The sequence below is a fragment of the Schistocerca serialis genome, chromosome 11 (genome assembly GCF_023864345.2).
Source record: "Schistocerca serialis cubense isolate TAMUIC-IGC-003099 chromosome 11, iqSchSeri2.2, whole genome shotgun sequence".
Classification (NCBI taxonomy): domain Eukaryota; kingdom Metazoa; phylum Arthropoda; class Insecta; order Orthoptera; family Acrididae; genus Schistocerca; species Schistocerca serialis.
In genome coordinates, this window is record NC_064648.1 from 174,206,693 (window position 1) to 174,221,826 (window position 15,134).

Consider the following 15,134-nt stretch of genomic DNA (forward strand, 5'->3'; position numbering starts at 1 on the left):
TTCTAATCGACCGCATTCCTCCACCACGAGGGAAGATCGCCGTACCACGTGTCGAGTACATGACGGCCCCTTCACGTCCGCATCCGGCATCGGACGAGTAAAGGACTCCTACAACATTCTGTCAACCCACACCACCATTCGGAGACTGGCAGTAGCCAGTCTCGAGAATTAGTGTCTCACCCGTAAGCTGCCGTTAACACCACGAGACAAACAGCCGCATTCAGAGTGGTGCCGTGACTGGGAGGCGTAAACTGTTGACGGATGGCACGGCACGCTCGGCGACAAATCAAAGTTCTGCACCACTGCAGACAACATTCTGTGAGCGGTATGTCGGCGACACAGGAAGAGGTCCCGATCATCTGATAATTTGGAAAGGCACAGCAGTCTCACTCCTGGCTTCGTACCACAACCTTCACGTGCTCATTCCATTTTGTACCGCTCTGCAACGTTACACCCAGATATTTAAATGACACGACTGTGTCAAGTAGAACACTACTAATGCTGTATCCAAACATTACGGGTTTGTATTTCCTGCTCATCTGCACTAACTTGCATTTTTCCACATTCAGTGCCAGCTGCCATTCATCACACTAACTAGAAATAAATTTAACTCGATATCATAATCACTGAAATAACGCCACGTACCCTCTCTCCTGATCCATGAAGTTTCATTTCCTTTCCTCCTCCTCTTCTGGATGCTTCACAGTTTTGTCAGGCAGTGTATTATAATACATTATGCTTCTCAACCATTTGTTTCATTTCACACTCGCAACAGAAAAACACTGTACAACCCAATATTTGAATAAAATTTCTTGTGATTAACTACAACTGTGAGACCACTGTTAGTCCCAATCTGGCACCATGTTACAAATGATACTCGAGTGGCACAATCAAACATTTTGCAATCTTGTCAAGTTTGATTGTGGCTCACTCGATCAGAGGCTGAAAACAGCATCCGATACCGGTCACTATTAGTCTGACCGACTGCTGATCATTTGTTACTGTGAACAGTCAGTCAAATAGACTTTTACTCTAAACGACCATCGTTGGCTCTTTTTCCTGGATGTGTTTAGTTTACTCTGTGAAGTAATATTTTAGTGGTACTTTGTAAAAAATGGGTTTCAAGTCAAAAGTGACTTGTTGCAATCCATTTCCAAAAGGAGGTCACGCAAGAGTACAGAAGAATTTCAGGAATGTTCACGAGAGGAGACCAAACAAGTGTCGCACTGTATTGCTAGGTGGAAATATTTGCAGCAAATATAGAACACAAATATTAAAAAAACCATTAAGCCTTGCAAGTGAAGCATCAGATGTGCTAGGTACTTCCACAGGAGATGTAAGTGAAGATGAAATGGGATCTGAACTGGCACTAGATTCTCTACATACTGTCCTTCAGTATTTACATGAATCTCCCGGGAAGAAAAGGCAGCTTTAGTATGAGAAAAAGTACCCATCTAAAGACATCACTGTTGGATCACACTTATGTGACAATACTGGAAAAAAGATGAATATGAAAAATGCAGAAAGAAAAATCATAGCCCAGTTGAAAGATAAGTTTCGTAGTGGAAGCAGTGTGTGATAAAATACAAATTCTGGCTGTACTTCCAAAGAGCTGGAATATGAGGAAAACAATGAAACAATTTTGCACTTCCAACCATACAGTATAGAGAACAAAACAACTAGTGGCAGAACATGGTTTATCTCTAACACCAAATCCAAAGCCAGGTAAGGGACTGTGTGAGAAAATAGTTCAATGTGTACGTGATTGTTCAACGTGTACATTATTTCTACTATAATCGTAATACGAGCCATATGATGCATGGAAGAAAAAAGTGTATGTACGTGAAAGAAAATAGAGTTAGGACACACAAGTAGAAACAGCTACGATTGCATGATATTAAGGAATTGAATGCTTATTTCAAAGACATATGTATAGTCTGATGTAAAAACCTGGATTCCCAACATTTTTTGAATTGCAGTCAAAGAAATGTGCCCTTGCCAAAGCCAGTGGATCCCATGGTGTCTCGCACCAAAATTTTAAGTTAATGTTGAAGGGCCGTCGGCATTGTCGTGGTTACCGTGAGACACCGTTATACCAAGAGGAAAGGCGCGTCGATATTAGAGCATGAGATATGATGACCTTAAGCCATTGACAACACACAACGGTCACGGTAGCACCTGATTCCAGAATAGCTGCAGTAGTTAAGATCTACGAATTATCTCCTGTTGACCAGGTCCCCAAAACTTAACTCGTAACGAGATCCCTTCAATGCAAATTGTCATAACGATCGTCTATAAAGGCTTCGTACAACGAGAATAAATGTTACGGTTTATGGAATAATAACAGATACGACCAAACTGTCTTGTCTCTTCTGCTTTATTTAACATAACTTCGTTCACAGTTTCATTTCGCATTCACCACTCATTCACCGAAACCCTTTGATGAACAGTTTTGGTTGCATAACACCAACAGTCAATGATAATGATACAGCTTTTCTCCTTTTTATAAATTGAAGCCCGCTCTCCGTGATATAATAAAAAAAAACCGGTCTCAATACCGCGTCCCTCGTGAGACGCGAATAGACTTATCCTGGAATTGACCGCCCTGTAGGTGTACTCAATTTAATGACCACACTTCACTGTCGGCTATTTCGCGTAACTGAATGTCCATTTGTTAATATGATTATACACTGTAGCTATTTAAAATTCGCCCCTATATTTTTCACAACGCACAATTAGCACTTCATTACTTGTTTTCTTTTTTTTTTTTTCTTCTAAGAGTAAACGGAAAGAAAAAGACGCCGTATCATCGGCTTAGTCAATATAAAGCAAAACACCTTAATATGCCCAATTCTACCTCTTCTTATAGGATCGGCTACCTTACTCATTAATTTATTTCATATTATTTCCAATAACGCTAAACAGGTATCGCCGTTATATTTTAATTGTATTCGAAAGCATGTTACTACTATTATGACCGACCAAATCGTAACAAATCGCGCGGCGTGCGTTTTTAACGATAACTTTACGCTATTCAAGTTCCGTTACAGCTGTCTTGACTCGTAATGTTACAGTCTGATGTAAAAAGCTGGATTCCCAACATTTTTTGAATTGCAGTCAAAGAAATGTGCCCTTGCCAAAGCCAGTGGATCCCATGGTGTCTCGCACCAAAATTTTAAGTTAATGTTGAGGGTAGTAAAATAAAAGCTATCAAAGTGTGAAGAACACACATTGCCATCATGAAAGCACTGTGTAGCATTTGTTACATGCAATGCTGCATTGCCAATGTGTTTCTTAGGTGCGTGTTCTTATCATTGCAAGTTTGATGAGTCTGACTTCTTAGTATGAATGACACTGACACTTACAAGTGTTCAGTTTTGGTTAACTGTTTGGTACTTATTTTCTGATAGCAGCTATCGAGACAAATCCAATGATGTGTAACAGTAAGGTCTTTGAAGGTCAACGGAAGTAAAAAAAAGGTGGCACAAACGTCCATTTACAGAAGGTGTTTGAAGCAATGTTATAGTCTTAGGTGGAGATTTCAATTTACCAGATATAGACTGGGACACTCAGATGTTTAGGACGGGTGGTAGGGACAGAGCATCGAGTGACATTATACTGAGTGCACTATCCGAAAATTACCTCGAGCAATTAAACAGAGAACCGACTCGTGGAGATAACATCTTGGACCTACTGATAACAAACAGACCCGAACTTTTCGAATCTGTATGTACAGAACAGGGAATCAGTGATCATAAGGCCGTTGCAGCATCCCTGAATATGGAAGTTAATAGGAATATAAAAAAAGGGAGGAAGGTTTATCTGTTTAGCAAGAGTAATAGAAGGCAGATTTCAGACTACCTAACAGATCAAAACGAAAATTTCTGTTCCGACACTGACAATGTTGAGTGTTTATGGAAAAAGTTCAAGGCAATCGTAAAATGCGTTTTAGACAGGTACGTGCCGAGTAAAACTGTGAGGGACGGGAAAAACCCACCGTGGTACAACAACAAAGTTAGGAAACTACTGCGAAAGCAAAGAGAGCTCCACTCCAAGTTTAAACGCAGCCAAAACCTCTCAGACAAACTGAAGCTAAACGATGTCAAAGTTAGCGTATCTAGGGCTATGCGTGAAGCGTTCAGTGAATTCGAAAGTAAAATTCTATGTACCGACTTGACAGAAAATCCTAGGAAGTTCTGGTCTTACGTTAAATCAGTAAGTGGCTCGAAACAGCATATCCAAACACTACGGGATGATGATGGCATTGAAACAGAGGATGACACGCGTAAAGCTGAAATACTAAACACCTTCTTCCAAAGCTGTTTCACAGAGGAAGACCGCACTGCAGTTCCTTCTCTAAATCCTCGCACAAACGAAAAAATGGCTGACATCGAAATAAGTGTCCAAGGAATAGAAAAGCAACTGGAATCACTCAATAGAGGAAAGTCCACTGGACCTGACGGGATACCAATTCGATTCTACACAGAGTACGCGAAAGAACTTGCCCCCCTTCTAACAGCCGTGTACCGCAAGTCTCTAGAGGAACGGAGGGTTCCAAATGATTGGAAAAGAGCACAGATAGTCCCAGTCTTCAAGAAGGGTCGTCGAGCAGATGCGCAAAACTATAGACCTATATCTCTTACGTTGATCTGTTGTAGAATTTTAGAACATGTTTTTTGCTCGCGTATCATGTCATTTCTGGAAACCCAGAATCTACTATGTAGGAATCAACATGGATTCCGGAAACAGCGATCGTGTGAGACCCAACTCGCCTTATTTGTTCATGAGACCCAGAAAATATTAGATACAGGCTCCCAGGTAGATGCTATTTTTCTTGACTTCCGGAAGGCGTTCGATACAGTTCCGCACTGTCGCCTGATAAACAAAGTAAGAGCCTACGGAATATCAGACCAGCTGTGTGGCTGGATTGAAGAGTTTTTAGCAAACAGAACACAGCATGTGGTTATCAATGGAGAGACGTCTACAGACGTTAAAGTAACCTCTGGCGTGCCACAGGGGAGTGTTATGGGACCATTGCTTTTCACAATATATATAAATGACTTAGTAGATAGTGTCGGAAGTTCCATGCGGCTTTTCGCGGATGATGCTGTAGTATACAGAGAAGTTGCTGCATTAGAAAATTGTAGCGAAATACAGGAAGATCTGCAGCGGATAGGCACTTGGTGCAGGGAGTGGCAACTGACCCTTAACATAGACAAATGTAATGTATTGCGAATACATAGAAAGAAGGATCCTTTATTGTATGATTATATGATAGCGGAACAAACACTGGTAGCAGTTACTTCTGTAAAATATCTGGGAGTATGCGTACGGAACGATTTGAAGTGGAATGATCATATAAAACTAATTGTTGGTAGGGCGGGTACCAGGTTGAGATTCATTGGGAGAGTGCTTAGAAAATGTAGTCCATCAACAAAGGAGGTGGCTTACAAAACACTCGTTCGACCTATACTTGAGTATTGCTCATCAGTGTGGGATCCGTACCAGGTCGGGTTGACGGAGGAGATAGAGAAGATCCAAAGAAGAGCGGCGCGTTTCGTCACTGGGTTATTTGGTAACCGTGATAGCGTTACGGAGATGTTAAATAAACTCAAGTGGCAGACTCTGCAAGAGAGGCGCTCTGCATCGCGGTGTAGCTTGCTCGCCAGGTTTCGAGAGGGTGCGTTTCTGGATGAGGTATCGAATATATTGCTTCCCCCTACTTATACTTCCCGAGGAGATCACGAATGTAAAATTAGAGAGATTAGAGCGCGCACGGAGGCTTTCATACAGTCGTTCTTCCCGCGAACCATACGCGACTGGAACAGGAAAGGGAGGTAATGACAGTGGCACGTAAAGTGCCCTCCGCCACACACCGTTGGGTGGCTTGCGGAGTATCAATGTAGATGTAGATGTAGAATGACCACTAGTATCAATGCAGTGCTGCAATCTTCTTATCATGGATTGAGTGGTATTTCTTATCACATCGGCACTTATCATATGCTCTGACAATTCTCTTGTATATCTTCAGGTGTAGTTGGAATGTCTTTATAAATGTCTTTTACGAATCCCCACAAGAAACAATCCAGAGGCGTCAAGTCTGGTGAACCTGTCAGCCACGACACATCTCCTGCGCATCCAATCCAATGATTTGGGAATTTTGTCTGCAACTCATTTTTAGCTAACTGCGAAAAATGTGCCCGACACTGATCGCGTCGATACCTTTTTCCTAAAGGTATTTCTTCCAGTAACATACCTAATGTTTCTTTCAGGAATGTGGTGTACTTCCTACCATTAAGACTGCCTTCAATGAAATAGGGGCCTATAATTCTGTCCTCCAGAATCCCACACCGTACATTCACCGAGCACGGTTTTTGGTGTACAACTTGCCGCAGCCAACACGGATTTTCAGTTGTCCAGTAATGCGTGTTATGCAAATTAACATTGCCACGGTTTGTGAATGTACCCCTGTCAGTAAATAAAATCAAATTAATAAATGTCTCATCCCTCTGGATCTGAAGTTGAGCCCAGCGGCAGAATTCAATGCGACGGATACAATCCGTACCAGTTAATTCTCGGTGGAGACCGATATGGCAAGGATGATATTTAGGTGATATAGAACACGAACAACACTACTGTGGCTGATGCCAGATTCCCTCGAGATTTGACGCGAACTAACGCAAGGATCTTGAACCACAGTGGCAAGAAAGAGTACCCCTTTCCGTTTCCTCATTAGTAACTTTCCTTTGCTGGATATGCTTCTGATGCAGTAAAGATCCAGTTGTTCTCAATTTATCATACACACATTCAAATGTATACGACATGTAGAGTGAGTACGTTGAGGATATCTTGCAGTGTATAACTCTCTAGCTGTCACTGAATTTAGTTTGCATTCTCCGTAAATGAGAGGCATATCGACTTGTTCTTCAAAGGAATATATCATTATCATTCACTCGATTCGACAATACTAGTCTTACCATTCCTATTATTGTTGTGTTGCAAAACTGCCAAATGGTGTTTACACGTCAATGGCACGTTAGACGGACATGCCGTATTTGTCGAATATACTATTTGCACGATATAGGGGTGAGAATTGTCAGAGCACGTGCTTCGATATGTGCCGAAGTGATAATGAATACCACTCGACCCACGAGAAGTAGATTGCAGCACTGCTTTGATACCTAAGGTCACCACTTCGAACAACTTCCTGTAAATGGACGTTCGTGCCACCTTTGTTGGCCTTCAAAGACCTTACTGTTACACATCACTGGATTCGCCTCGATAGCTGCTATCAGAAAATAAGTAGCACACTATACCATCCCATTTCAGAAAACAAAGTTGACTTTCATACTTCTGATGTGATCCCACCTAGCAACAAAAAACCAACGTCATATTATGGTCCCCATTGTCCCATGCATCATTTGTCCCACAAACTTTTCAGTTACTAATCATACTTTCGGAGTTATTCTAGGTGGCAATAGTTAGTGACTCACCCTGTATATATCCCCCCCCCCCCCCCCCCCCCTACTATCAGGAAGATTTTGATGCTGTTGTAGAAAGAAGTGGTTTTGCTGTAGCAAATGGTAACGGACTTGGTGGTGGCATTGCACAACTGTAGAGATTAGTTGCACTTGCCAGCATCAAGCAACCTGATGAAAACTGTATTTTGGCACCACAGTAGTTGCTTCAGTGATGCAAATAGAAGTCTTCCACTATACACTGGCTTCCCATTATGATGATGACATTGTTAAGCTTAATCAGTGTTTTAAGAATACAATGACATGTCCAAGAAACCATAAGCTCCATTATATAATACATATTAACAAAGGTATAGCAAAGACAGAGACATATTCCAGTTCATTAGTGAGCAAAAAAGAGTCAGCGTTTGCAATGGTGAATAAAATACTGTGAACAGACAAACGTGGACTTGCTGCATGTTATGTATGACAGCCACCAATTGCACGTGGCGTAAAAAATATACAAAGATACAAATGAATTACAGGCCAGTTTCTTGGTTCCACATGGTTCATCTCCATAATTTGTGTTTCCTGCCAAACTAGTTGTCTGTGCTATCAGATTTGATATTCTCACAAGACTGGATCCAGTGACACCAACTAGAAGGACATATATCCTCCATGCAATATATCTCTTGAGCATTGACAATTTCATTGGAGGCTTTTAAGACAAATTTTAACAATTTTTTCATGCTTACTCATTGAAGCTACAACTGTAAATGGTTTTTAATACCACTACAATGATATAAATCATATATTTGTACAACACTACTAATTATGTGGATCACTGTGTCCATAGTAGTGTTTGTTTGAGTGTATGTATGGCTGCGTGCAGAAATGTGTGTCGTTTCTGCTAGATGAAGAGCCAACCTTGAAAGTTAGTGAATACTGTATTCTGTTACATATGTCAATACACCACACATCAGTCTGCTATAGGTGAGTGGTTTATTTTCCATTATTTTATCTACTGCTTATGAATTGTACTTTTCAATAATTTGTGTTTCATAGTTATGTGCTACTTACTGGATTTTGATACTGGAGTGATGTATATGAAATACATGTCTGGACATGTCCCCAGTGTGATATTCTCATACTTACCATATTTATACTAACATAATGGAACAATACACTATATTGAAGGTGGCGTTTTTCAGATATTCAAGGTCAATGTTAAGGTCTGTACCTTGTTTATGAAAATTCTTAGAAAGCTGCCATGTTGCCTTTCAATGTAAACTTCTACTCTTTATCTTTCCAATGATGCAAGTCTAACTCCAGTACCGGGTTTAGAAGGAGAAGTATAGTCTTTTAGTTGAGACAGGCACATGTAAATTTCATACAAGTGCTTACTTAGGAGATCTGTAACATTTTCCCACCGTGCCAGGCTTTGATGTCAAAGTCACCATTCTTAAAATGTTGAAGCCATTCAGCACAGCCAAACTGCCACAACAATTACTTACTTCCAGTCCCATGTCTGGCTTTCTTAATTGATGTGTTTGTAAGCTGAATGCACGCGCACACACACACACACACACACACACACACACACACACACACACACACACACACACACAAACAATGCTAATGAAATACATGTTTCGTACACAGCACCAACCAAATGCTACACTCGGTGGTGGAGTGCAAGATCCAGATGGCTCAGGTAGTGGAGCAGCCACTGAAATCCGGTGTGTTATTTCGAGCTGCATATTGTGCCACAGAGTGGTCTAATTTGCTCTCGGCTACGATTTGGTAGTGAGAGTTCATCCCGGTGGACAGATGATTGGCAGTCATACCAATATAGAAAGCTGCGCAATGATGGTAGCAGAGCTGTTAAATCACACAGCTGCTTCCACAGGTGGTCTGGCCCCTGATGGGGTAGGACAAACCTGTGACACGACTGGAATACCAAGTGCTCAGTGGTTGGATTGGGCAGGTTTCGCACCTGATTCTTCCAAAGGGGTTGGGATTGGGAGTGGCACAGGGATGGTCTAGGATGTTGTGGAGGTTGGGTGGGTGACGAAACACCACTTTATGAGAAGTGGGAAGTCTCTCGGGTAGCCCTGGCGAAGGATGTGGTTCAGTTGTTTGTTCCACTCAGGGGCGGTACTTTGTGATGAAGGGGACACTCCTTTGTGTTTGCAGACTAGGTCTGGGGGATAATGCCTGTCTGCACAAGACGCGATTCAATGACATTTGTACAGTTATTATAATCAGAGAGATCAGCTAGCATTAGAGAATCTTCAATTGAGTGGAGCCAAATTTTTGAAGGCTGTCAAATAATCGTTGCAACAGGGACACCAGAGTCATAAATGCAACACCATTTTGCACTGTAATGGTATAGTGTAATGGCTGGTGTAGAAACCCAGCGTGTAGAGGGTCAACGGTTTGAATCTTGTCATATCTAGTAAAATTTTTTAATTTTTCTAAATCGAATCAAGAGATTCTGATTGATTATCATTTTTAATCAATTAATTGGTTTAAATGTAATGTCATCATTATTTTTCTTTCTATCATTCTTTTTTTCATTTGGAATCTGCTTGTGATGCCTATAATCTGAAACAGAGTGCCAATCTGCGTTGCTTGTCAGTTGGCAATGTGGCATCCTGTGTAGCTATTGTGAGGATAGTTCCACAATGAGAGTGAGAAACTACCATTTGCTCTTAACACTAAAACTGAAATTTTGTTGTGGAATATGGCTATGCAAAAAAAAAATATTACGAAATTTTCTGTCTCGTGTTTTGTCCTGGAGGTTAGCCCTAAATGCCACGAACAAATCGATGCAATCTTAGTTCTGCTGCAGGTTGCCGATCGTCTTTTTGTCAGACATACTGCACATCACAATGTTTTGGCGATGTTAGAACACGTGTTTAAATTTAGAGGTACAAAAGCCATCCCCTGCCGCAGTTCAGTCATCGGTCACTTAAAATCAGCTGCTGACGGAACATCTTCCATTTCTGGATTACCTCACGGTGGTCACTCCCGCCACGTCTGTGTGTCGACTACAAGAGAGTCGTAGCCAGCAGACAATGTGGCGACACTGCAGTGACAAGTAACAGAAGCCAATTATCGAGTAATTTTAATTTGACTATAGCCACACTTGTGACGTAACACAAGCGATTGCTGGGTTTGGCTGTTAGGAGCCATCTTGGCACGTAAAAATACTGTCAAACATACAGAAAGTGATCAAGTCTCACTCTATGATTATTCATGTGAAAATTTTTGTGCATCGGAAACTTATAATCGATAACATTGTAAACTTACATTGGATAAAAGACTTACAGAAAGCGAACATATTACTTTCAATGTGTACCGACACGTGAGCACGCACCTGAGCAGATGAAATCGCCATCACCTCCCGTGCCTCCAGCAGGTGTGTCCGATGCCCAAATGGTGGGACTCAGGTCACGCCAACCTGCAAGGTGGTTTCAAATTTAGCTGGGCCAGCAGCAAAGTGTGTCTGTCAAAAATCTTTTGTTCAACTCTTCAAGTAACTCAATGAGAGACTAGTAAACGCATTTGCTGTTTACCTGGCACAACACTGGCCACACTGAATCAATTTTGACATTTGTCAATATCGCCATTAAAAATGATTTGGGAGAGGAGAATGAGGGCTGGAAGCTTGGGGGGGGGGGGGGGGGCAGTGTGCTGGTAGAACAGTAGCCTCACCCACTACTAACACAGCAAACCCAGGTATGTGACAGTGGTAGAGTGTTAAGACATTTTCTTTCAGTATTTGCAACTACAGTATAACCTCGCTAATCCAACTTCTGCCAATGTGACTCCCCACTTCGTCCAACCATCCCATTTCTGGTATTTGTTTACCTACACGTGCCACGCAATAGTCAGGACTCGAACTGTCGACAGCTCACTGTCTGGGAAATGGAACATTAGAGAGGAGACCATAGCTAAATGCGACAGCTCTATCACTTTTAGTAAGAAACAACTTGTTCATAACTGGATCAATAAGTGTTACTGTGCATGCATTTGTTTTATAAATTAGTGACAGTGTTCCTCTTATATATTAAAGTGTGTAAAACTCAGTTATGACAACAACTAAACATAAACACAGGATGCTGCCTTTACGAGAGGTTGTCGAGCCCAGTGACAAGAGCGACTGGATCGACACACCTTACACTCACTGCACAATGGAAGCAGAATTAACTCCTAATCAACAAATTTGTCAAGAGAAACTTCACTGACCTGAGTTGTTAAGTATTAGCAGAGTCCTATCCGTTCACCATAAATTCCAAGAAAGTCACAAGTGAAAGAAATATTCGAAGTGAAATAAAACAACCCTTTTGTTTTACATTCATGTTTTGAAAGTTCTTTAATTCCAATAGTACCTAATAAGTGATTTTGCGTAATACACTAAATCTCATAAAATTAATTATTCCATTTGGTTACTAATAAGTCACTCTTGTCCAATATATGTTCTCAATATTTTGCATTTAAAAATGAAGCCAAAATTAAGAAAATTTGGGTTAGCATTGTTAACTTTCAGTATTTTATATAATATGATGTATATCCCATGAAAAAGTCTTTTTTATTGTATACACCAGCTTCAGCATAAAATATGTAAGGTTTTGTGGATAGTTACTCATAAAAATGTTAAACTTATAATTGTCAACAAATGTATAAATAGGAGGAGCAAGAGACTCGAGAATGGTCAATTGGAGACAGTTTTGAGACGCAACCACTGTGTTGCACGTCTGTGCAATAATGTAATTGTTGTAATACAGTATTGTTACTATGTAGCCTGTTGTGTGGAGTGGGCTCCCACTAAGAAGAAATGGTGTGGCTTGTCATAAATAAACCACTATAAGAACGACTTGGTACCTGGATTATTTCACGGAATTCACGTAACTAGATCCAGTTAGGAGATTAAATGGACCGAGGAAATGACTACTTCAGTAGCAGCAGCAGGAAGCAGATCACTCCGAGTTATACCGAACTAAGGTGTGTATAAGATATCAACTGAAGTATATAAGTGGCACTGCAGAACTAATTACTAAAGTGTAATGTTTTGGAAACTGTTCTAGCAGTAAATATTTGCATTTGTCTCAAAGTAATTCTTTGAGTGGTGGAGGCCAATGAGGTCATTAACAAACACCCACACGATCACACGTTTCTCGCTGTCTATGGAGCACAAGAAAAACAACAAATTTTTGAGGTTTTTTGTTTAAATCAAATAACCTCTTTTCGATGTTGAAAATTTTCGCCCCACCACGTAATGAAAGTTTTGTTACAGAAGGAAGCCAAATCTAGTTGATTTTCAATCAAGTAATTTCCACACGAACAAAATTGACACTCGGTGCGGTGGCTGGTGAGGGCAACTGTAAATGGGAAATAAGTTTACGGTCACTCAACGGGAAATGCCTTTACGGTCTCCCCCATCAGCACCGCGCTAAGGTCAACTTCTTTTGCACATAAGTACTTATGTGGTGCTCAGAGGCAATAGTTAACTACAGTGGTTCAAACAATATTGCACTGAATATAATCAGTTTAAATTAAAAGTGATTTAAAAGAGTTTCATGTTCTGTGACAAAAACTTGCTGGCTGTCTAGTTGTCAAAGTAGTTTTTAAAAATTGGGTAGTAATTTGTAAATGGTATTATGAGCATACATTTATGTAACATCAGCACTGTACATGGTCGTTGCCACGAATGAAAGTTTTTACTGCATTAACCTGAAAAGCAATCATTTGCAGAGCAACAAGTAAAAAGTAACAGTCAGTTTTTGTCACGATTAAGCATATTTACAGACTGATAGTATTATTGTGCATTATGTAACACAGTATGGTTTTCATGAAGTGTTGCTAGTCATTCATTATCACTGACGGTCATGGTAGTAACTAACTTAATCACTTTCCTAACTAATATTTTTTGAGTTCATGTCATACACCTTTTACGTGTAAGTTAGTGCAGGTAAATTTTATCAGGTTGCTGCTTTGTCTTTCAAACACAATATTTGTGTGATTTTAAAGTCATTACAATCCTTTACCAAAATTAACTTTTGCTAGTTACTGGAGCTGGGGAACATTTTATTCTGCCATATAAATTTACTCAAACCAAATTTCGGCATTCAAAATTGTGGCTAACTATAATGAACTTTAATTTATTACCATTTTTTACATTTAGATCACTTTACATAATAACAGGTATAGCCATGAGGTAGTAATTATCTATCATCTATTGGTTGGAATCAATCTTTGAATTCAATGTCTCATTTCCACTAACAGCAGAACATAAGGTACACGAGTCACAATAAAACCTTACATACACTGTAGACTACATGGGGCTTCAACATACAGTCTGTTTTGACAAGACATGTGATGTACATGTTTGCTGGCTGAACGCCTCCTTCACAGGCCCAGTAAATCAGAGATTATATGGGTGCTACTGGTTGCAGTGCAATGTCACACAAAATGTGCTGCAAGCGTGCAGTCTGAGCCTCGGCCGGTCTCGGCTCTGCTAACTTTCTCTCAGCTTTGGTCAGTTCTTCTTAAGAGCTATTCGGTAGAGTGTGACATTTCACTTAGCCATGCGACGTGACCCCGTTTCTCCCGACATTTTCTGGACGCCACAACTTTTTTTAGTTCAGCAGAATCGTAGTGGCAGTACCGTTTAACTTCCGCTATTTGCTTGTGGTATAAAGGAAGCTCAAAGGTCCTCTGGCAGTTTGCACCAGGAGAGGCAGTCTAGCCATCTACTGTCACAAATCTTTCAAATCAAATGAGTATCACAAGTATTTTTCAAAAAGAAGGGTTAGAATTATTAATATTCATTATGCAGTTGCACGATCGACAGGTACTGCAAATTTGTTACAGAACAGTACTTCAAAAACATCCATAAAAATTAAGATGTTTACTTGTTGATGGAAGAACAAAAATTATAATGATCAACAGATGTGTATGAGATTCACAACTGTGTACATCAAGAAGTACTTTGTGTAAATTTGCTAGCATGGAGCACTTGCAGAAATTCGTGGCACAAATAGTAAATTTGTGGAGTTGCACACATTTTTACACCATTAGTTACAACAGTTTTTGATGGAACTGAATGGAGAGTACAAATAGATGTCATGTGACTAGCGCTTCCCGTCAGGTAGACCGTTCGCCGGGTGCAAGTCTTTCGATTTGATGCCACTCTGGCGACTGGCGCGTCGATGGAGATGAAACGATGATGATTAGGACAACACGACACCTAGTCTCTGCGCAGAGAAAATCTCCGACCTAGCCGGGAATCAAACCCGGGCCCTTAGGATTGACAGCTGTCATGCTGACCACTCGGCTACCGGGGCCGGACAGGAGAGTACAGAAATGTCAGATATTACTGCAAAGTACGTCAGTTAACTCAAAGGGCACCTCTGGAGTGATTTTTAAATTTAAGACCTGCTGCTGTTTAATTTCTAAGTTCAAAATAAAAGCTGGAACAAGAACAACAACATCTGGAAGGAATGGACTGCACACCTTTAATTTTAAGTGGACCTGACTACCCACAGCAAGATGCTGCAAGGTGGGAAATAACTTATTTCCGATTTACTGGGAGTGCATTTAGAAAGAAAATCTCTCTGTGGAAGGGCCAACTTTTGACAAAAAACATGGTCCATTTCCCTAAGCTAAATG

At 40.6% G+C, this 15,134-nt stretch overlaps 1 protein-coding gene across 1 annotated transcript in view; it reads right to left on the bottom strand.

Annotated features, from left to right (window-relative positions):
• Positions 1 to 15,134, bottom strand: part of LOC126426758 (uncharacterized) — a 441,752-nt gene that overhangs the window by 74,373 nt on the left and 352,245 nt on the right. Inside the window, exon 25 of the mRNA XM_050088747.1 lies at positions 10,840 to 10,923. Coding sequence (XP_049944704.1) covers positions 10,840 to 10,923 — 84 coding nt within the window. The remainder of the gene's footprint in view (positions 1 to 10,839; positions 10,924 to 15,134) is intronic.